This window comes from Scophthalmus maximus, chromosome 14 (genome assembly GCF_022379125.1).
Source record: "Scophthalmus maximus strain ysfricsl-2021 chromosome 14, ASM2237912v1, whole genome shotgun sequence".
Taxonomy (NCBI): domain Eukaryota; kingdom Metazoa; phylum Chordata; class Actinopteri; order Pleuronectiformes; family Scophthalmidae; genus Scophthalmus; species Scophthalmus maximus.
The window spans coordinates 5,681,390-5,704,532 of record NC_061528.1 but is presented as its reverse complement, the minus strand read 5'-3'; the positions used below and the strand labels follow the sequence as shown (position 1 = coordinate 5,704,532).

General features: G+C 46.3%; 1 protein-coding gene and 1 long non-coding RNA gene across 2 annotated transcripts in view; one reads left to right on the top strand and one right to left on the bottom strand.

The window, feature by feature from the left end:
* The window catches only part of itgbl1 (integrin, beta-like 1), a 32,832-nt gene that overhangs the window by 2,169 nt on the left and 7,520 nt on the right, over positions 1-23,143 (top strand). The window contains exons 2-8 of the mRNA XM_035604093.2: positions 1,076-1,278; positions 8,434-8,580; positions 9,412-9,534; positions 10,385-10,525; positions 13,300-13,440; positions 14,476-14,622; positions 20,722-20,838. Of these exons, the coding sequence (XP_035459986.1) occupies positions 1,076-1,278; positions 8,434-8,580; positions 9,412-9,534; positions 10,385-10,525; positions 13,300-13,440; positions 14,476-14,622; positions 20,722-20,838 (1,019 nt within the window). The remainder of the gene's footprint in view (positions 1-1,075; positions 1,279-8,433; positions 8,581-9,411; positions 9,535-10,384; positions 10,526-13,299; positions 13,441-14,475; positions 14,623-20,721; positions 20,839-23,143) is intronic.
* On the bottom strand, positions 814-21,674 carry LOC118282747. The gene is made up of 3 exons (XR_004784335.2): positions 21,360-21,674; positions 17,256-17,365; positions 814-3,856 (listed from the first exon to the last, which is right to left on the bottom strand). It is a non-coding gene; the product is annotated as an uncharacterized LOC118282747 (long non-coding RNA).

Genomic DNA, 23,143 nt, shown 5'->3' with positions numbered 1-23,143 from the left:
AGTCACGTGATGTCATGTTGTCATGGTTAAGGACTAGGGCTCACCCTGATCAACAGATATCCTGATCAACAAACAAGAGTTTGGTCAAGCCCAAAAAGGCCGTCGTGTGAAACGGAACTCGTACAACCACACTGTGACACATGGCACACACACAAACACACGCACAATCTGGATTTGATTGTAATGTGAGTGTCAGGAACTCTTTGGACTCTGTTGATTATTTGAAATGTGTCTACTGTTCCCAAACTGGACAGCTGGCCAAGATCAAGACAGAGACGGAAGAGAGAAAAAGAATGTCAGACAGCATCCAAATGAAACAAATCTCACCGCGGAGGCCTGGTGGAGTTAGAACTAAGCTCAGCAACATGTGCTGAAGCGTAGTTGAAGCTGTGCAATTTGATTCTTGAGCATTACCGTTCACATTATGTTTTGTCTGTGTGTGTTTCCATAAGGTTGTTTTTGTTGATGTAATTATAGCTGATGTAATCATGGTAAGTCAGGTGACGTAGTATGTAGAGCGTCGAAGTTTACGTCATGAGGATGTGATGGATGGCTGGAAAAAACACATGAGTTTCACACATTCAGTGATTACGGTTAACTTTATCCATGACACTGTCATGAAGTAGTCTTTGTGCCTAAATCTAACCAAACTGTGACCATTCCACAACCTTCTGTGTGTGTTTTTTCTTTGAATGTAATGACAAAGGTCTGGTAAGACCCTACGGGCCATATCCAAATGAAGCATCGTTCGAATGCTCAAATCTGCATGCAAATGTATATTAGACAGTGAAGCAATGAAACTGTTCACAGGAAGAAAAAACAAGGGTTAAGGTTTATTCATTAAATGCTTGTATTCATAATATACATGCCATACACCTTGAGTGGGCAGTTTCTGATGAGTGGAGAAGGACGTTGCCGCCACATCTGTGCAAAGGTACTTTTTAAAGGTGCTTCTGCTCAGATGTGCTATTATGTATTTAAGACGGTCACAGGTGGCAGCGCACTTGATCCTTGACCCTCACAAGTTCGCGGAGCTGCAGATCAACTGACCTGTCCTCCTTTTTTTTTTCCCCAGCCAGGTGGGTGGCGCGTGCAGACTGTCCACGGAGTCGTCCCTGCGACGCTGCCGCACGCCCGATGGCAAGGTCTGCAGTGGGAGGGGCAAATGCGACTGCGGCGGCTGCGTCTGCGCGGCCACCGATCCAGGGAAGTTCTACGGGCCTCGCTGCGAGTGCCACGACTGGATCTGTGCTGCACACAGTGGGAAAACTTGCAATGGTGACTACTCTATTTACACATACCAGATTGTTTGGACTCAAAGATGTAATAACATCGTCTGTCCTCTTTTATCGGCATATTGGCGAATTTCTATCATGTGACTCTGCAGGCGTGCACAGGTACGCAGCTCCACATATTTTGAATAACTTGGGGATGGTTGTTGGTGACGGGTCACTAAGTGATGTGGCAGATCGCTTCGCTGTGGGTTTTACACGAGGGAAGCTTGGCAAATGGACTCTCCAGCTGATGTTTCTGTCTCAGCCATGTGCTTGGAAGAATGGAAAGCTTAAGGGCGTCATCCAAAAAACCTACTGAATGTATTTAAGGCTTTCAATGTACCCATTTTTTTGTTACAAGAAACATTTGTGCCACAGATTCAAAAACGGCAGTGCGCAAACCAATGGGTGACGTCACAGTGGGTTGTCACTTGGCTTAAACGCAATGCAGTTTAATAACAACAGCCCTGCAACAAATTCCAGGTTATGATGTTCAGTTTCCGTTAGCGCTGGAAGGCGCTAGAGAGTTTCATCCCTGCATGTGGATACAAGGAAAAGAAAATCCTCACCTTCGCGTCCTCTGTAGTCACTGGACTTTGAGTGTCAGGGTTTAATGGAGTTATATGTGCATCTATTACAGGTCTAATGGAGATGTGTGTGTGTGTGTGTGTGTGTGTGTGTGTGTGTCCATGCACACGAGGGGTAGAGTGATTTATTTGGGCAGACAAGTTGGCCGCTGTGTGGAGCTCATTATGGTTCAGCGGGCTGGAGTGAGAAGGCCCCTGCCTCAGCCGGATAATGGGGTTTCAGTCACCGGTCTTACACGGTCTGCAAATGGAACCGAGATGCATCACAAGAGGAATGAGTTTTCACACCCGGACACACACTGTCCACGCACGCACACCAACACACACACACACACACACACACACGCGCACACACACATAAACAAGATCAGGCCCAATCTCACGGTGTCAAATTCATGTAACATTCTCACACAGTCATATTCCCATGTGCATATAGGGTCCAACAATTACAGTCAAAGCATATTGAAAGGAATACCCCCCCCCTGCCATTGCTCAATGGCCCATGCAGCATGCTCTGCTCTGCTGTCTGAGATGAGGCAGCCAGTTCCTCTCCCCGCGGCTCCCTTATCTCTGCCTCTCACAACTGCCCACTGATAAGATCGGATTGATTTTTTTTTTCTCCTCAAGGGATAAACTGTGGGGGGGGGGTGTTTCTTTTCCAAAAAACATTAGCTTTCCATGCAGGCATTGAGTTGTTCTTTTTTTCATACCTTGGATTGGCATTCATCAGGGGCTGCACGGTGGCGTAGTGGTCCGCACTTTCGCTTCACAGCAAGGAGGTTCTGGGTTCGCATCCCGGGTTCAAAACCAACCAGGGCCTTTCTGTGAGGAGTTTGCATGTTGCATGTTCTGCCCGTGTATGCGTGGGTTCTCTCCGGGTTCTCCGGCTTCCTCCCACAGTCCAAAGTTTGCGTGGTCTTTCCTGTTGTCTGAACTGAAAGCTCTGTTCATGTATCTGCATGAAGATGAATATAGGAAACAGCCCAGAGTGCTCCTTCTCCCCCGATCCATGCTGTGATGGAGGCATTATAGAAGCATGTGGGAGCAGTTGATATATTAAATGTCCCTGTTCTCTTTTAGGGACGATAAGAGGAAATTCAAAAGGTCTGTTTGGCATCGTATTCTCAGCAAAACAGGTTGATAGGCTATGTTTCTATTTATGTATTGCATTATTTCCCCAAGAACACTAGTTGCAGTGATATGCCATCATTGAAGATATTGATTTGTTTCTATCTTTTTATATTAAGGAACACTGAGAATATCAAGCTTTAAAATTGGACTTTTAAAACTTCTGGGTTTTTTTATATTAACAATTTTGAGTGTTTGTTTTACTAACTGTCTTTGTCGAGTTTCCCGCCTTTGTCATTGTCTGTCCCACCAATCTGTGTTTCACTGGTGTCCAATTATCCCGGCCTCCCTTGTGTATTTAGTGTCCGTGCTCCTCAGTCCTCTCAGTCAGTTCGTCTCTTCTGTTGACCTGCCCTGTTTAACCTGGCGTCTTCAACTTTGTCGTTCGCTGTTCATTTGAGTATTTGGACTTTTTCTTTTTGCCCGCCTGCCCACTAGAGACCCTGTGAGCCTGTCGTTTCACATCAAATTCTGCTCATATGCTCCCATTGCAGCTTTCGTCCCGTCAGCATTTTTCGATTCAAAAAAATTTGACCTTCACAAGAGGCAGATACATATAAACCACCGGTGCTCCCGTCGTGTCATGGATGTATTGTGTGCACATTGGAACGACCACGAATACCATCCAGTCCATGGCGACTGAATTAGTATTTGTAGATCCCAACCCTTTCTCTAAATCATGTGCTGATTTTTCTAGGCTGCACACAAAGCCCTGCCGCCGTCACTCACATGTTTTTCCCTCCTCTGGCACGTCCCATATTGTAGCAGAGCAACGGGATGACGACCCGGACGAAGACATCTGTTCACCAACTGTTGAAAAACCTCCCAGTCATTTCGGCCTGCTCTCCGTCCGTTGGCCGTTTGAACCTGTTTGTGCGAGAGAAACGCAAACCGTCGCTCAATTCCCATGTTCTCAAGTATGATATTTAACTTTTCACGTAGTTTTGTTGCGCTTGTGTAATTTTCACAGATGAACAGCACGTCCATGATTCGATTCTCGCCTTCGCAGCCTTTCCCTCTTTTTCCTTGCCTAATCGAAAGAGCCACGTGTGATCTCTCTCCCCCCTCGCCTGTGCCTGAACTGTCTCTCTGCCTCTCTCTCTCTCTCTCTCTCTCTCCCAGTCTGTGCTGAACGGAACAAACTGTTTCCCTCTGCGTGTGTGTGTTTCGGACAGGCTGTGCTTCTCTGCGATTCACTGGTAGGGTCTTTTTTTTCCACTGTCAGAAGCACAGAGGGTGGGCCCAGGGCGCTGCAGGCTTGCATTGTCCCGCTGAAAGAAAACACTGTATAATCAACTTAGTGAGTAATTACTCTGACAATACCGAGCAGCATTAGAACATTATATCGAGGCCGAACCCCTTAGTGAGCGATCGCCTTCGAGCTCAGCTTTAAATTGGAACAAAACGATTTGACATTTGTCTTCATCCTCTCGGTAACGGCGGCAAAACGTTTGATGAAACTCAGGTCAGTGGTTCACTCTGCATCTCTGGTAACGGTTACCACAAGCCCCCCCCCCCCCCCCCGGGATGGAGGCAGAGAGTGGAGCAAGTCTGCGATCCAGAACAATCTGTAACTTTATGATTCCTCATAATTCGGATTACGACTTTGGGGCGTGTTTCCTTTCTCACCATATCTCAAAGGAGCCGTGTTAAATGGGCAAGTGCAAGCGTGAGAGTGAAAACACACACACACACACACACACACACACACACACACGTGCATACGAACGCACACACCCCATTTCAGTCTATGGGTTTTCAGAGCCTCTGTCCTTTCCCTGGCTCAGCCGCCGTCGCCTCTGTGCCCGCTGCCAGAGCCAGAGAAGACCCCCCCCCCCCCCCCCCACCCCGCCCCGAGGTGGCCTTTATGTCAGCAACACATCGGAAGCCAGATTGGCCATCGCTGTTCCAGATCAAACTCCTCCACATGAACTTTCTGTCAGTAATACGTTCTGTCACATTAAAGCCAGATGATGTAAACAAATCACCGATCACGGTAGAAACACCTCACCAATGCCAGTCTGTCCAAAGTGACTAATAGGTTCAACGCATAAACCGTTGATTTACAAAAAGAGAGAGAGAGATAAAATAAATTTAAAAAACAGAAAATAAGGGCTCTCCATGGAATGCAGTCCTTGAGCCATTACAGCCCATTAAATTGTTCATCTCTGTAATTTTTTCTTCTTCCTGGTACATATTTTCATGTGCTCTTTCTCTCTCTCTCTCTCTCTCTCTCGTTCTCTCGTCTGAGCTTTGCTAGGCAGTGTGCCTGCGTGGTGAGTCACCTAATGATTCCAGTGTGGGCTGCAAGGAGAGAGAGGGCCGCTCAAGTCTCTCCGAGTACACTAGCACAAGACGGTTTTGACCCAGTACGTGTTCCATCACACGTTGCTGCGATCGGTAATGGTTTCAAACGATGGCCCCTTACATGTAGCAGCATAAATTATCCATAGTGGACGGCGTGCAGAGAGTGGAATACATGTATGCACACATGTACATGGTAGAAGGGAATAGGAAGTGAAGTTAGACACTAAGGGGGTTACAATCTGCGAGTTTTGGCCCAAAAAATATTGTATTGTATTAAACGTGTAAAGTTGCACATGGGTCACTATCCACTGGGAGCGGATGTGTGCAATGCAGTTTGACCACATCATGCTTCTGAAGTCCCCTGTATGGACGTCTTGTACCCCAAATGTGTACACCTACTTATGTAATAATAGATTTGGCACCTATTGGAAAAAAGAATAAAATCTAAAGTATCAGTTCATTTCAAATTCCAACTTTCTTGGTACCTTATGCCCTTATATCACATTTTGTCATACCCTGCTACACCAAATTACACTGTAAAATGTGAGGAATTAGACGGCGCATAGCAGGCTGTAATTTAAAAGCATTAACCTGCGATCCCTGGCCAGAGTAGTTCAAAATGAAAAAGTATTCAAGATTTAAGGTTACAAAGTTATGAATTCGCCAAAGTTGACAGCCGACTTCCTAGTCGGGGAACTGTAGAAACTGAAAGGATGAAAGCGGGAGTCCCTTTTGTCCTGCGGACGGCACGTGCAGAGAAGGAGTTATTACCCGAGACAGGTGTCTCCTAGATCTTTTCCACAGAACACAAGCTGACGTGCCGTCGCTTCACGGTCCACGGGCCACAGGGAAAGGAAAAGCAAGCAGGAATAATTACTCACGGAAATTGGTGTCATGTTCTGGAGGATGTGATCCAGACAAAGCAAGTGGGGAAACGTCATTGGGAGAGGAAACATCAAGAGCAAGTAATAAATGAGTATAGAAATAGTCTCGGGGAGGTTTTTTTTAGATTTGCAATATGCTACATATTGATGTTTTGCAAGTGATTGAAACGGCACTGAAATCTGAGAATAGCCCCGAGATTCACTCAAATGCAAGTGAGAGTAAATTAGTTTTGGGCGCACGCATTTTTTCCAGTGATTACTGAGGATTGCAGAATTATTATGTCCCACACACAAACCTATTACCTTGTTTACTTCCCCGTCGGTATTGTTCCTTGTTAGTCATCAAGCGGGAACAAGGTAAATTCAATCCAAAATTAGCCGGCACGATGAGTCACCATCCTCACCTTGTCGGCGGTTAATCATGGTAACGCTCCATCACCACCGGGATGCACCCCCCCCCCCCCCCCCTCTCTCTCTCTCCGACCCCCCCCACTGAACGTACCTGTGTACGGGGGCCGGGAGGACCACGACACCTCCACGCCACGGAGAATTACTGCCGCGGAAGCGCCGGGAGAGATGAACTGCCGACAGACAGGCCGCCCTCCAACACACTTCAAGCTTCGCCTGCCAGACAAAGAGAGGCAGTTGAGTTTGTCGCCGTGATTGTCAAGCGGAGATTAACGGGAGTCTATTGTGGACGGCGGTGATTTTGTAATAGTCCACCAAATGAAGCCCGGAGATACTTTCATCTAATTCTGTTTTTACAGCTATTGTGCGGCAGTTCCCATTTGCAAAACTTAAATGACAAATTAGAAAAAAAAGGTGAGGCTTTAATCGTATTCATATTTCCTCCATAAGGCTGTGCTGAGTGCTGAAAAATGTCACTAATGACTCGGGAACAACTTTTAGCTGAAAAGCCCAACTCGCTCACTCAACTTGAAAGTTCAGGGCGAACAGCTCGCACACAAAACTTTGAGTTTAGCGCAGTACAGTGACATTAAGGTTAAGTACTGGTACTGGTACTGGTACTGCTCATATGGACAGAAAACCATTGAGTATGTACTTTTACAACCATTTTTTTTGTAGTTTATTCAGCTATTAAAACACAATGTTTGTGTTGTCAATTAACCTCGAATTACTTGGGATATATCGACCTTATTAATTGAAGTAAAATGAACTCAAACTCTTTGTGTCAAGTAAACATAAAGTTGTAATGTCATTTTGACAGTCGGGAACATTTGTGTGTATCAATAAAATCTATGTCATGGGTGGATTGGGGTTTACAGTGCAGAGGGTTACAGTAAGTAAGACAGCAAGTGAGATATAGCAGTTATACCTATATATGGCAACATTGTATTCTCTTTGTATCACTTTAGTCTCTTTATGTGTTTATAGACAAAGGTTCTATGTGTTCTATGTGTGATTCAGAATGCAATTGCATTGGCGAGACAGCCCTCGGAAAGCACAGTCTTCTCACCGCCTCAGAGTTTGCATGAAAACAATTACTTTTGAGGATATTTGCGATGTTTATTTTTCATGAATTTATTTCCAATTACCCCACTCTGTCTCTGCGGTGCAACTCTCCTTGACGTGCACTTTCTACAATCTTCTTCTTCTTCTCCCCCCGAGCGCCCCCCCCCCCCCCCCCCCCCCGGAGACGTATCGATAATGAGAGGAGACAGGGGACTTGCCTGTTGGTAATGACTGATGGATAGCCCTTGAAAAGGACACCGCATTTACATGACGAACGAGTCGGGAGAATGATTGAGTGTGACATACAAGGCCCCTTTCCCGCTAAATGCAATGGGAGCCACATTCATAATAACTTGTCAACAGCCCTCATTTGCATCACATGATTCCCCCTGTTTTTTTTTGTTTGTTTGTTTGTTTTTGTTCATATTGCTGCCTGTGTCGGTCCCTGGAACACTTTGCAAGGCATCGCTCTCGCTAAGTGATTTGATGGGGAAGCTAGTATATAACAGAGAGGTTTGGATTTCAAATATCATAGTGGAAACATAGTCTGTTTGCGTACTATATGTAAATGGAAATGCATCATATTTCCCCATCCATTAAAGATGATGGATCCATTGCGATAATTAAGAGTCTGGGGGCAAATGGATCTGCAATCCCTGAGCCCCCCCTGGTAGTTCAATGTCATCGCATTCATTTAAAAAAACAAAACAAGTAAATGTGTCCCTGTGCGCATGGAGCGATTTTGAAGCACTGACAACGGGCGTTGTGTTTCCCCTTCAGACCGCGGCTACTGTGACTGTGGGATGTGCGAGTGTGATGAAGGCTGGTTCGGAGACGCCTGCCAGTTCCAGGAAGAGTGCAACCTGCCCGCCAAGAAGAGCAAGGAGCTCTGCAAAAACCCCCAGGGGGTGGTTTGCTCCAACCGAGGTAACGCGACCACACTCTCACACACACACACACACACACACACACACAAGCATATAGCCACGCACGTGTGCTCGGTTTGCATGAACACACAGTCAAGCATTAAGAAGAACAAAAACATCCATCAAACAAACAACCAGAGTTGCTGCACACACACACACACACACACACACACACACACACACACACACACATATATCTCAGGATGAATAATTTATCATACCCTAAAACAGGTAGATTAATAAATTCATGCTTGAATGATCATCCTCTCAAGGATTGACGGTTTAAAGGTTAAGTATTAATAATTGAATTTGCTCTTGAATATCACAAGTCACAGCATAATTTGTCGAGCGCAATTTGTGTGTTTATCCTTTCGGGGACACGTGATTAAGCTTTGGCACGCTGAAGGCTCACGGTGTGAGGCGAAGTCTGAGGCTGTTTTCCGCATCACGCTGACAGCCCCTCACCCACCTGGGCTTAACCTCACCGCTGGCCCGCGCCGCCGCCAGCCAAATGAGGGGTTCAACGTGTGTTTGGTGTGTCTGCATGTGAGCTTGTGTGTGTGTGTGTGTGTGTGTGTGTGTGTGTGTGTCTCTGTAAGCATGTACTGTGCAGTATGTGGCCTGTTCGAGGGCGTAGAAATGCAAATGTATTCGCAGCATGCGCTTGGTCTACCCTTCCGTCCCTATAGTGCATCATTTGGAAAGCCCCGGCAGTAACACACACCAGAAACACACACACCTTCACCAGTTTGACACCGGCCCAGATCTGTTGGCACGCGATGCTCAGACGGTGCCTCCAGTACACCCCGTCTAACGCCGGTGTCCTCCGCAGGAACCTGCCACTGCGGAAGCTGCATGTGTAACGACGAGGACAACCGGGGTCTGGTGACCGGGCGCTACTGCGAGTGTGACGACAACGAGTGTCTGGACGAGGACACCGGAGAGGTGTGTGGAGGTATGCCTCGACAACCCCCCCCCCCCCAAACTGTCTCGCACGCTCACTCTTCCCCAAAACTGGAACCTTTAGTTTGACGCGTGATTATTCCAGGGCTGCCCATCCTTGTCACTGTGTCAGGTTTGATTCATGATCTCATGTGTGAGCCGCCGTCGTACCAACCGGATTAGTTCTCTGTTTGAATGACTGCTCAAAAGGAATGCCGCCCGGGTTGGTTGATTTGCTGTCTGACGGTTGGAGAGCTGTGTTTCAGATGGTAGGTATGATATCAGAGTTTAGTGTGATGTCGGCGACCGTCTGACACTTAATTGGATTCAACTGGAAAGATACTGTTTGGAAACAGGAACAATAATCAAACTGAATTAATGGCTAACTTGCTCTAACATTAAATACAACATGTATGTCCTTTATATGGATCATCAACAGGTTAGATTCTACATTTTGCCTGGGTCCTGTTTCAGCCCCAGTGATTTTTGCCATCATAATCTATAATAAATAATAAATAATAATAATTAAAAGGACTAGTCAGGCCTTTCTGAGAAATACATCAGTTGTCTCACGTTTGTCAAGTAACAAAAAATGCACATAAAAAAAAAAAAAGAAAAATTATAGCATTTTTTTGTTATTTGTAAAATATGAGACATGGACATTTGAATAAAGAAACCCGCCCTCTTGGGTAGCAAAAAAAATGTCCATATTTGTTGTATTTTCATGATCTGCCTATGGTACTTCAACCTGAACATTTACATGTGTCAGAAGCTGTGAAATGTTTAGCGACTATTAATCCGCACCGCCAACCAACAGGGGCGAACTGATCAATTGTTGCTTGCGTGTTCTAATCTGCTTCCAGGCCATGGCCAGTGTTACTGTGGAAACTGTTACTGTGCCGCCGGTTGGCATGGAGACAAATGTGAATACCAGTGTGATATCAGCCCATGGGAAAGCAAACGGCGGTGCACATCTCCAGATGGCAAAATCTGCAGCAACAGAGGTCTGTTTACCTGCTTCAAACCACTGTACAGCCCAATTTTTCTTTTTCAAAGTGACTCTTCTATGTTTGAAGTATTCTTAGCAATTACACTATCATTTTATAAGTTAAAATATATGCCAAATATTACACACACAAAATGCTAAGTATGGCCAAGAAGATCTGTATACAAGGTGTCAGAAGTAGTGAAACACTGATAGAGAAGAGAAATTAAATTGGAACCCCATCGTTCTTTCATATGTAATATTGTGTTCTTGTGTTATTACTCTGTTTTGAAGATGTTATCCTGTTGTCTTCAGGTGTTCGTGTTTTTCTAAATTTGTATTGCAAAAACTTAAATATCCTCCTTTCCTAATGCCAGTCATCTGTACAGGAACGGCAAAATACACTTTTGATAATACAAGTGTAATATGTGTTTGAAAATGTATGATAACCTGCATAGAGCAGAGACAATCACAAAAGTGATCAGAGGTCAAAGGGTCGAGCTATCATCCGACAAACTCTATATTCACTTTAACATGTGGTTTCCTCCTGCGTGTGAAACATCAATTTGGATGTGGATTATTGTTGAAGTTATTCAATATGAAATTAAAGTCAGCATGTATGACAAGTGTGTGGCGACCACATAAGCCTACTGCAGAGAAAAAGAGAACACTGTCAGTGTCACATTAGTTCAAAAATAAAATACAAATCCTTAGACGTATATGCGAAAGTCATCAGAGGTTGGTGGACAGGCGGTCGGGGGGGGGGGGGGGGGGGGGGGGGGGAATAGCTTCGCTAACCTGGCTCAAGTGATCCCGCGGGATTCCTCGTAAAGCTCTCTTGAAATGATTACAGTGGACTGGCAGAGGGCTGGCTGAGTGTGATGCGGCACGAACTACCGTCGCCCGTGTTCCACCGTGCAACAGCCCATCGTGTCCCTCTTTAGCAGAGAAAATTTGCCGACGAGGAAGGAACAAAGGAAATATGTCGCAAACCGGTTTGCAAATATATATATATATATATATATTGTTACTCAAATTCCTTAAAAACTTTTTTTTTCTTCTTCCTCTACCGGCTTGGCGGTGTTTTTCCCATCAAACGTAGCCCACTTGTTGTCACTCTGATTCCGTATTGATTCCTTTATAGAGCCACTTTTTTGGACTGATTGTTGGGCAGTGGAAAGAAGGAGCACGTTCAGGTCTCAGAGCGTTACTTGAGTTTCTTTCTCTGCTCAAGTAAAACTTAAACTGGCATTCGCAGAAAATCTTTAAATTCAGAAAAAACATGACTATATTAACCTTTCACATGTGTAACACTGGCTGAGAGGAATTCAACTTGACGAAATGAAACCCTGTGCAAATATGCGTGGGAAAGATTCTGTTAAGATTCCTGCCTGATGCCAAATAATGACATTAATAACCATGCGGCCCTTATGATAGTGACATTCGATCTTTTTCATTGGGGTAACTGAACTGCTGCACATCTGTGTTGCAAGCTGTCAGGAGAGGCTGTCAACCCATACAGCCGGATGACTTTTTTTTAATATTATATTTTGCCCTTGCTTGGTAGAATGTGCCAACAACCCCCCCCCCCCCCCCCCCACGTTCAAGTGCCAAACAATTCCCGCAAGACACACAATTTGGCGCTGATTATAACGAGAACAATTCTCATTTCCCATCATGAGAAATGCAAGCATTTTTTTTTGTTGTTGCTGTGAATGAATCCTCCCGTTTAAGGCACCGTGAACATAATATCCAGTGATTATAGGCGATGGATCAAGGACGACGACTTCACAATAGAGGGTTGATTCGGTTTCCTCAATCCTGTATAGACGTGGAGCTGCGGCGTGTTTTGTAATATCTGTCTTCTTTGATTTCGCTCAAAACTAACCTTTGTCTCCCGCTCACGGGGCCTGAAATGAATAGGCTGACGGCACCAAGTAGATAACTCAGTTTCATTCCAGCAAACTGTCAAGCCCTTCCGTCTGTTGGGTTCACCTAGCCTCCTCAGTCGAGCTTATGAAACACTGACTGGCATGCCGTCAAAGTGATAACAGCTGCCCGAGGCTGAATACGTGCATCTATTTATGCTCGATCGAAACAATCCCACTCGGAGATAATGCGGTTGCACGGGACGCGTAGAGAATGAGGCCGATTCCCTTCTGCGTGGAGAGGGAGGTTTCTGCCTTTTCACAGAGGGACGGCATTAAGGACGTGCAGGACGGTAACTCGAACAGCTGTCGCTCCGTCGAAGCTCAGCGGTGACATTCGTGACTGACACGAGAGTGCACGGCAACTGCAAAGATCCAGGGCTCCAGGGGTTGCGAGGTGGCGAGGGAGAGCGAAAAAAAACCCAGGGCCGGGGGCCAGACGCACGCCAGACGCGCGCCAGCCAGAGCCGACAGACTTGCCAGCTGGCCTCCCCCCCCCCCCGACCCCCTGGGGTTCCCCCTCGCTCTGTCGCCGCTGATAAGAGAAAGATGGGATTTCCAGTGGCTGCAGCTCAACTCTGACGCCCCGGCTGAGACGTTACACGGAGGAGAAAAAGACAGACAGAAAGACAGATACATAGATAAAGGAAGGCAAAAAATGAGATAGAGAGAGGGGGAATATTTATCCTGCTGGCTGCTGCCTTAGCTAAAGTGGAAAGACATCTTGCCCCCTCCCCACCTACATCTGGATTTTGACCTTTTTTCCGGATCTGAATCAGAAAAAAATCACTGCAGCTTCATTTGTGGTCCGCATAGTTAGTGCAATGTAACATTCACAATGTATGTGTCCGTGGGGTTGTGTCAGGGACCTGTGTGTGTGGCGAGTGTACCTGCTACGACGTGGACCCCTCCGGTGACTGGGGAGACATTCACGGGGACACCTGCGAGTGCGACGAGAGGAACTGTCACGCGACCTACGACCGATACACGGACGACTTCTGCTCAGGTCAGCGTCCTGTCGCCGGACGACAACAAACAAAACCATGAAACCGAGAGTTTGACGTTTTGTTTTTTTTTTTGGGGGGGGGGGGGGGGGGTTAATTTGCTTTTCTTGTCTAGAGTTGGACGAGCTCGGAACCACTCCCTTTGGTGCTAAATGCGTGAGTGGAGCCAGATTAGCTACAGGTCACCTTAGGTAGAATAAGAACCAGCGAGCTGCTACCGAGTGACAGCTGCCACAACTGCCATGATTCGACCGTGCTCCTATCTAAATAAATGGGGAGAGAGCCATGACTGCACTTTCAATGGTCTCCAGGACGTGCTTTTATTTCTGTACGCCCTTCCCACCCCCCCCTGCTCCTTAGAATATCTAAGGAGGGGGGTGATATTTTATCCATCCCGAGGGGAAGAATTTCCTCCAAAACGTCAATCTATTTTTTAAGTGCAGTTCCTTCCACCTAGCAAACACTTTTTTGGGGGGGTTGGGAATGACCTTTTCACTGTTCCGCTAAAGAACTAATGACCTGAACGTGATGGATGCTATACCACTGTGCCGGCCATTCATTAAACTAATAATTTCTGTACCAACCTGGCACACACTTAATATACACGGCCAACAGTTCTCTGATGCACACCTTCGTGTCAATTGTTCGCATGCCATGTTCAAAGTTCCTTGTTTTTGAATCTCGTCTTTCATTATTCTCCCATCAGTTTCTCTCTATCTCTCACTCCCTGTCAAAAAAACATCATTGCTGATAATCCTGTCTGTTCAGCCATTGTTCTGAAGAAAACAAACTCCCCCATATCCACTTCCTTGCCTGTCCTGCCCCTTGTTAATGTTACCGCCTCCCTTGCTCTTCTCTACCCATTTGCCCTTGTTTTCATCCGCCCCATAACCCATCCAGCTCTCCACCCGGGCCCCTGTGTCCTCTTGTATTCCCCTTCTGAGTCCGTTCATTCGAATTCTTTCCTGTTCGAACCCACCAATTCTCTTTTTTCTCTTCTTCTTCCCCTCCACCTCCTCCTCTTGTTTCCGCGGCAGGACACGGCCAGTGTAACTGCGGCAGGTGTGACTGCAAGGAGGGGCGGGCCGGGAGGAAGTGTGAGCATCCTCTCTCCTGCGCCCTGTCTCTGGAGAGCAGTCTGAAGAAGTGTCGAGGAACGTCCAATCTGCCCTGCTTCGGACGAGGTAACCCGCTCTTCCCATTTGATTCCAGTTGCCATGGTTACGGCAGCAGGACCTGTACTCCGCGCTCACCTCTTGGTGTAAAATAGGCCATTTCCAGGCCATCTCTTAATCCATCCTCAAGGGCTCAAGGTTGCCCAATGTGATAGTACTGTAGCTTCCACTAAGTCATGAGGTGAACAGCAACGACTCAGGGCATTTGTGTCCTACCGATCCTATGCATTAATGTATGTGTGTTATTTCTTGTTGGTTTTGTACAATATATATATATATATACAGTATATATATGCGTGCATGTTTCTGTGTGTGTGTGAGATCAACACAGCAATGAGAGCCATGGAACATCTCTCTCAGCAGTACAAGCTATGGGTCGATGTGTTTAGATTTATTAGGGTGAACTGAATGCTTCATTAGCGGCCCTTCTGAACAGGGGAGGGCTGTTTTCTTGGAGCCGCCAAAATGTTATAGGCTTAATACTAGTGTGACGTTCAGATGCCGAGCTGGGAACCTGTGCTAACAAAACAAAGGTCCTGGTTGTATCCTGTAGGGGCATATGTGTTACCATTCAAAACATTTCTATATTGAAACATTGGTTTTGTATACCAGGATCATAGACTGTCATCTGTTTCCGATACAAAAATGTGATTTGTTCTTTATTTTGCTTTCTTTAATCCAGCAAACGGAGCTCAGAAAAAGAGTAGCACAGACACAAATTGCCTCAATTGAAAGGACCAAAACTATTTCAGTTACATTTTTAGTTAGTAAGATTTGGAAAAGATTGGGAGGGCCTATACATTTTGTGCTCCATGAAAGAGTTTGAGTTTGTTTTTCATAGTGAATCAAGAAAAATCATGCTGTGGTGGGACGCTGAAGTATTTTGTTTTTTTTTAAGTGGACAGCCTGGTGGAGTGATCACAGGAAAATGGAAAAGCAGCATAACCTGCCTCTGAATGTGGCATGTGTTATGTTACCAAGGACAGGTCATGTGTTACTCTGCCAATATAGATGTACAGCATGTGCAGTACCACCTGTATAGGCCACCCAGGTGCAAAGCAGTGCTTTAGAAAATAAAAAAAAATGAAATAACACAAGAAGCCATATTGACTGGAAGACACATGGTTGCATCAGACTGGCCTGCAAACTGGGTTGGGGGTTGAAGGAATTCAACTTTCACAAACATGTCATGTGCGTTCACCTTGAAAATCAGAGTTAGCCACCGCTGTAACCACGGGTTCTAACGTGTTGGCAGGTGAGGTTTACACGCTGCGCAGCACAGCACTCGACTGGCAGACCACCGCTCAACAAGACGAAACATGCAAGATTTAAGTCGCCCCTTCCCAATACCAGTCAGTGCGTTCTAACCAGGGTATTTTAACCCTGGACTTCTCCAGAACGTCCAGATGGCCAGTCCGCCCCTGCCTTCAACCGGAGTTAACAATGCACAATGGTCATTATCTCATTGTCCTCAAACTGACTGACAACCTGCATTGTTCCACAATGTTGCATTGTGAGGTACTGTATCTCTTGTACCTGTATTCTGCCCTGATGCAGCCGGCTTCATCAATCAGCTTTTCTCTGCTGTATGGGCCATTGTTCAATGTAGCTCCACTCGCCCTTAACATTGTCAGTTTTCTGGGGAATACCTGTGATTTTGTACTTGGGGGTGAGAGGACAACGGGATGATTAAGTCTGTTGTTCTTCTGTAAGGTCCCATAGTGATTCAACATATACAACAAACCTGCCCGGGTTTCAGGGCTCCGCGGTTTTACCAGGGGTTAGTGTGAAGCATTGATTTCCTGTTCCATTCGACTACGGAGGGTAATCACTGGGGAGTCCGCAACCTTTCAACCGCTGCTTTGTTCCGAACGAGAGGAGAGGATGTGTGGACCGTAGCCTACTGTCTGTCGTTGCACTGGGCATTAATATCCCCCCCCACCCATTGCTGAGAGAGCTGCAGATTAGATTGGGCACCCGAAACCACTGGGCAAATTGCATTAACAAGTCAACATCACCTTTGGCCAACAGCGCGTTCTCAGAGTAGCACCAATTCGATATCCCTACGAATACACCAACTACTCGTTACGTACGGTGCCTGTACCGCGCCGGACGTTGTTCTCGGTGGCCTCAAACCAATTCCAGAGCAACAGGGGTGAGCGAGCGTGGCGCTCCCCCCTCACGCATAATGAAACTGCAAAGATTAACTTGTGCCGAGAGAGTTAATTAGCTTTAATTCCTGCTGCAGCACCTTCAAATTACCTCCAATTGCTGCAACCGAATGAAACTTTAAATTACGACGTGCACCAGGACAATTAATGGGATTCATAAATTCTCCCCTTTAATAAATTGCATTTGTTTTTTCAGCCGTGCCTGTCCGTTCAGGGCCAGTTAAAGATCTACATTGCTTCTGTGCATATTTTGTTGCTCTTTTGGTTTACTGTGTTTTTGGATGGATATTGATCTGCTATCCAATTTGCTGCTGTTAACACCCTAATTTCCCTTGTGGGACAAATAAAGGAATCTCGTATCTTATCATATCTTATCTCATCTTGTAGATGATACAGTTCTGATTAGGACAATTTTAGTTTGAAATATATGACATTGGGAGGCACCATTTCAGGCACCTGAGCTTAACTTACCTTTACCAGGGATACCCATTTGATTCAGTGTTTGATTGGGTCACAGCAGTGGGAAACATTATGATTTCGACGGAGAGTTCATAGCAAGGTTTCGCTGAATGGCAATAGATCTGCGGGGAGAAAGGGAGAAGGAGAAGGTCTGTTGGAAACACGACGAAGGGAGACAGGAAGCAGGGTGGGCGAGTGAGAGAGAAGGGGAGAGAAACCGAAGGAGACAGACGCAGAAAATCACTTAGGCATGGATGAATGCGGCTGGTACAGATGGCAGCTTGAGCGGAAAAGCCTTGAAATGTGAAACAACAGCTTCGGAGCTTCTCTTCCTGAGGGGTGGTGGAGGCAAGGCGTCTCGCGGACAGCACATTCTTCAGACTGTGGTATTTCCTCGAGGAAACACCTGCTTTCAACATCTTTTTTTCTGCTGATTCGCTGGGACTCCACTCTCTGCTCTCTGAGGGGTGGCCTGTGATAGACGTCAACCGCGGGGATGGTTCATATTTTAAAGCTCGTCCATTTTGGTATTACCATATAGTCCGACAATTCGGGGACAGACCGGTGATTTATTGTTGCACAAAATTCAAAAAGGAACGTGAAGAACAGTCATAATGGGACAGCAGAAGCTGCAGCTATTCTGAATCTTGGTACGTCATCTGGGTTAAAGACCCATTCAAATGGGAGTTAAATGTCTTTAGCTTCAATAATGGGGCACATTTTCATGTGGAATGGTAAGAAGTGGGCAAATTAGCTAAAGGAATCCTTCACTATATACTGCACTTTGAAATCTTCTCTTTTATTCAAAGAGCTCCATTTTCATCCGGAGTTGGAGCAATCCAACGGCATTTCTATCTCTGTCCAGGAGGTTATGTTTTCACCCCGTGTCTGTTGGTTTGTTTGCTTCCTTGTCAACAGGCTTGCACAAAAACTTCTGAACTAATTTTGCTCTAAACTAGATAGAGAGAAGACCACATTAGCTTTTTAACACATACGTATATAAGGTGCTTTGAGTGGGCACTAAGACTAGAAAAGCCATATGTCCATTTTCTTATAGAAACACAGTTAGAGCTGTCCGCTTATGATGGTGTCACCTTAGTTGCATGAGTGTGTGTTAGTTTCACAGCTCGATGGTGAGAAGAACATCACAACCATGGTAAATATTTTGGCCACTTTACGGAAAATGTGACAAATGTGACACTGGAAAGTCACGTAGGGCCTCGTTTAAATGCCCATTTAAAACACTGTTTCAGTGCGTCTCTGAATCAAGTCACATTGACGGCCGATCTATTATTTTGTGAGAGGAATAACCTGCAATTCAATTTTTAAAAAAACATCATTCCTATGTTTGGGAGTTGCATTGGGATTCTACCAGAGAAGCTGTCCTGGACTTTCCTTCCAGCCCTTTAAGGAATCTGACCCAACCACCCGCTGATTAAATAGTCACCCATTTAATAATGGATTCATCCAGCTTCAGCCCCTGACCAGTTTGGCCGCGCTGGCTGCACCATGACTACGGTTGGACATCTCGTTTATACCACGCCGCCCTTTACCTGACCAGTGTTTGCCAATTCATCTGTGCTCGGTTTTACGAAAACATATAGAGCCAAACTCGTCCCCGCATCCGTGTCCAACGCTTTTTATACAGCGCACCTCAGACAGGATGACACGCATCAACGTGCACAAAAACACACACACACACACGTTCACTGGTGTGGACCGTTCGACTGCCACGGAGATAATCAATAAGGCAGGGTGCTGTGACATCACCGGTTGCTGGGGCAACTGACTCCCCAGAGCTGGAGGAAGAGAGCAGGAAAGAGGTGTCTCTCTCTCTCTCTCTCTCTGTCATAAGAAGTGACAGTGATGTGACATGGACAACATATTAAATGAAGCTGTCAGTCAAGTGGCTGCCTCGTAAAAACTCCTGTCCCTGTTTTATTTATTGAGGCTAATTCCACTCAGTGAGTCATCAGAAGTTCAAAAACACGCCGGCACACATGCATTATGGATATCTCTAGGTGTTATTTAGTGGCACTAAACACAAAATGCGCCCTGCAGGGCTACAATCAGGGAAAACATTTAGAGTGGATGAATGGATTTATTTATTTATTTTTTGTTGTGGGGGGGGGGGGGGGGGGGGACTTACCCCACTCAATAAAAAAAAAAAAACAGGAGGAAAGAGAAGGATTGGCACTCAATGTGATGTGTTTTAACCATCTGTCTTCACCGAGCTTGGAAATTGCCCTTGTGCAATTATCTTTCATGGTGCCGTGGCGGCAGCTTACCTCTCTGCAGCCCTTCAGGGTGTCTGCAGCAACACGGAGTAGGAACATTCAAACAAAAATGTCTGCGTGTGTCCTTTTTTCATCAAACAGAGCGGACGAGACAAGTGCCCATTTCATGGCAATGCCTCATACATTCCATCCATCCGTCCATCGTGTACCGCTTTATCCACTTAAGGGTGTTCGCCGGGAGCCACTCCCAGCTGACATTGGGCGAGAGGCCGGGTACAGGTCGCCAGCCTATCGCAGAGACGGACAACCATTGACTCTCACGTTCACACCTACGATCAATTTAGAGTCTCCAATGAACCTAACCCCATTCTGCATGTCTTTGGACTGTGGGAGGAAGCTGGAGAACCCGGAGAGAACCCACGCATACACGGGGAGAACATGTAAAGGGCCTGGTTGGTTTGAACCGGGACTCGAACCCAGAACCTTCTTGGACAGCGCTAACCACTGCACCACCGTGCAGCCCCTACTCACATATTATCACGATATTATTAAAGAGGGACAGATGACTCGGTTACCGTACAGTTTAATACGGGAATGATTTGAAGCAACGTAAACAAGATAAAAAATGATGTTTGAAACAAGCAATTTGGAAAACATATCTATATATACGCTCCACCCACGATTAATAACTCAGAGCAGCCTGGTTACATGATCAACGACCATGTACGCCGCTCACCTCCAGGGATGGTTCAGAAGAGATGATGTTTTCGCCAATGAGTTTCACCATTAGCCAGCATGCTCACTTACTTAAGTGTCCCCGTGGCCCTCTTCACTGGCGGCTCCCTGATTGAAGTGGGATGGCAATGTCTTGAGGAGGGAACTGTGTGTGTGTGTGTGTGTGTGTGTGTGTGTGTGTGTGTGTGTGTGTGTGTGTCCGGTGTGTGTGTTTGAGTGTGCCTATGTTAATGTTAAGAAGAGTGAGTAATTAAACATATGCGATTTTGCCATGTGGCCGGAAGGAATGTTGCCGGGCAGATTAGGTCGTGCTTGAAATCTGCTATTGAATTCATCTACTGTATAGGCGTATTCCATTTTCACTCTCCTGTCTCAGCGGTTGAAGTAAAAACTGTAGGAAACTATAGGAAAGGCGAGATTATTTCGCCCTGAACAGCCTTTATAAAAGCACAAACAACACTGCTGGGATGGGAGAAAAACGCCTCCGCCCTTTTTCTGTTTTTTAGGTCAGTGCCTGTGCGGACAGTGTACTTGCCATCCACCTGGGGACAGTCGTGTTCATGGCAAAAACTGTGAGTGCGACGACCGTCAGTGCGAGGACATCAGCGGAGAGGTCTGTGGAGGTAAGAGCGCGCGCACGCACGCACGCACACACACACACACAAACACAAACAACAATAATTTTTGAGTCCAGGACGGTGAAAGTTGTGCGAGGAACCGAGGGAACTGACAGAACATGGTGAGGCAATACAGGCAAAAACTTTTCATGCATCGGTCAGTTATGAGATTGGAAAGAACACCCCACAAAAAACGTAGGTTAATTGTGTCAGAAGATATCGTCTGTCTGGGTCTATATATATATCGCCACACGAAGCACCAGTCCAACTTTCCAGTTTGATTCCTCATCTGTATTCTGAAGGTTTGTTCAAATTCCACTCGTGGCCTGATTTATATAAGATTAGACTGCTGAAAACCTGGTTGACAGTATTTTGCTGATTTGTGGAGCGATAAAACAGGAAGACATTGAAAATAACCTCCGTTAAAAAAAGGGCGCATATTTCATCAGATGATGTCTAATTTGCACATTTAAACGTATCACTTGAGCTGTACAGAGAAGTAGAGAAGAAAGGTTATGTTCACTCACACATCTGGCGTCATGCAAGGACGACTCTAGAAAGGAGACTTGCTCCGTCGTGGCACATACAAGTGTTTCTTTAACGTGCGGAGGAACTTCACCAGTGGCCCCGCTCAGTCATGTACAGATGGTTTCCTTTGCTCTACTTGGAGGAAAACACTTCTTATATTTAATACGTAAGTTTTAGAAGAAGTACACTTTCTAGAAGCACTTTAATTTGTAGCTCTCTGGTCTGCCTGCCTGCCCCATCTCTGCCCCATGAATGCCCTGACATTGATTATTGCCTGTCCCTCGCCCGCCTTTGTCTCCTGAGCCTGAATGAAGCTGAACCGTTTCGAACTCGAATCTCTGTCTCGGAGTCTTGCATTCGAGTCTCTTTCGGATCCTGAGCCGTGACAGGAAACACCTGCGAATCCAATCCACTTCGGCATCTACTGACACACTTACCACTAAAGCTGCAGACATTATGCACGGCGTGTGTGTACACACACACACACTCACACACACGCACACACTCGCCCTCTTTGATAATTTTTAGAGGAGCAGAAGCTGAATTTGGAGATCAGTGCAGCGTGATCCCATCTGCTCTCTTTGATATCCCCCTGAAAAAAAAAACCCCTCTCAACCCCCCGACTTTGAGAGAGACTGCTCCGAGCCTTTGCGGCGTCTGTTTGAGGAGGAACGTTCTTCTGCGGCGAGAACAACGGGTTGACGTGAAGCCGGCAAAACATGAGCCTTGATCCAAAGGATTTAAATAATTCTTCTGGCACTCCCTGCACAGGTGCATCAAGCAGCGGAGAGACTGTACTACTCTCTCGTCTATTGAGCTCGTTGACATGTGTACAAATGCTCAAACTGTTACAGAACTTGTTCTTAAACTGACAATGAGATCTGCTCGTTCCCTTCACCCGGCAGCTGCGTTCGAGGGCCTCCCTCCGAGTGGGGCTTTCGGACGCCGTTTAGGGGGCCTGTGTGGTATTTTGTATCAGTGGTGCATTGCAGCATCCGAGGGTAAATTCCGCCTCTAAGGGGGGGGGGTTGTGCAGTATTCATGTGAATGGATTACCGGGGCTCAGTGGGCGCTGGGCCGTCCAGAGACGATTCTTCATGAGGCTTCCGGGGGAGAGACACACAAACAGCGCACGTGCACGGACGCACACAAACATGCTGTCCGGCTGACAATTAGGTCTATATTCTCGGTTATTTGGGGGTTTTGAGGAACCGAGAGAGACTCTCGAGTGAGGAGGTTAGGACGAAAGCAAACTTTGGGGTGCGGGAGCCGCCGGGAAACTCCCCTTGTCCAGGATACAGTGACTGCCCCCGGGTGTTTAAGGCCTCGCTGCAGACTGCTGAGAGATGATAAGTGATAAATGACGCAGGGGCCCCGGGCACATAATTCAGTCCTTCACTGTTAACCAGCTTGTCGATGAGCTCAGTCCACACTCGGCTCTCAAGTGTTTTTCTCTCTTTTTTTCTTCTGTCGCTGCTGTTGACCTTTTGTCCACTCGTACTCTCGTATTCCGGATCGGATTAGACACGAAAAACATGTACAGATGGATTTGAGAAATTGTCCGTCGCAGCACCAGTTTTTTACAGTTTGCTTTTCATGACGTCGACATCGGTGAGGAGGATGAGGTGCCGGGTACGCTTGCCCTCAGCAGGCTTCCAAATGACCGGACAGTCGTATGAAGGATGCTTTTAAGAGCTCAGATTCAAGCAGGGGTCCAGCTAAGGGGCTGCGCCTCCTCTACAGATGTTTGCCAGGTCAAGTCAAATACCTAAATTCACCAGCA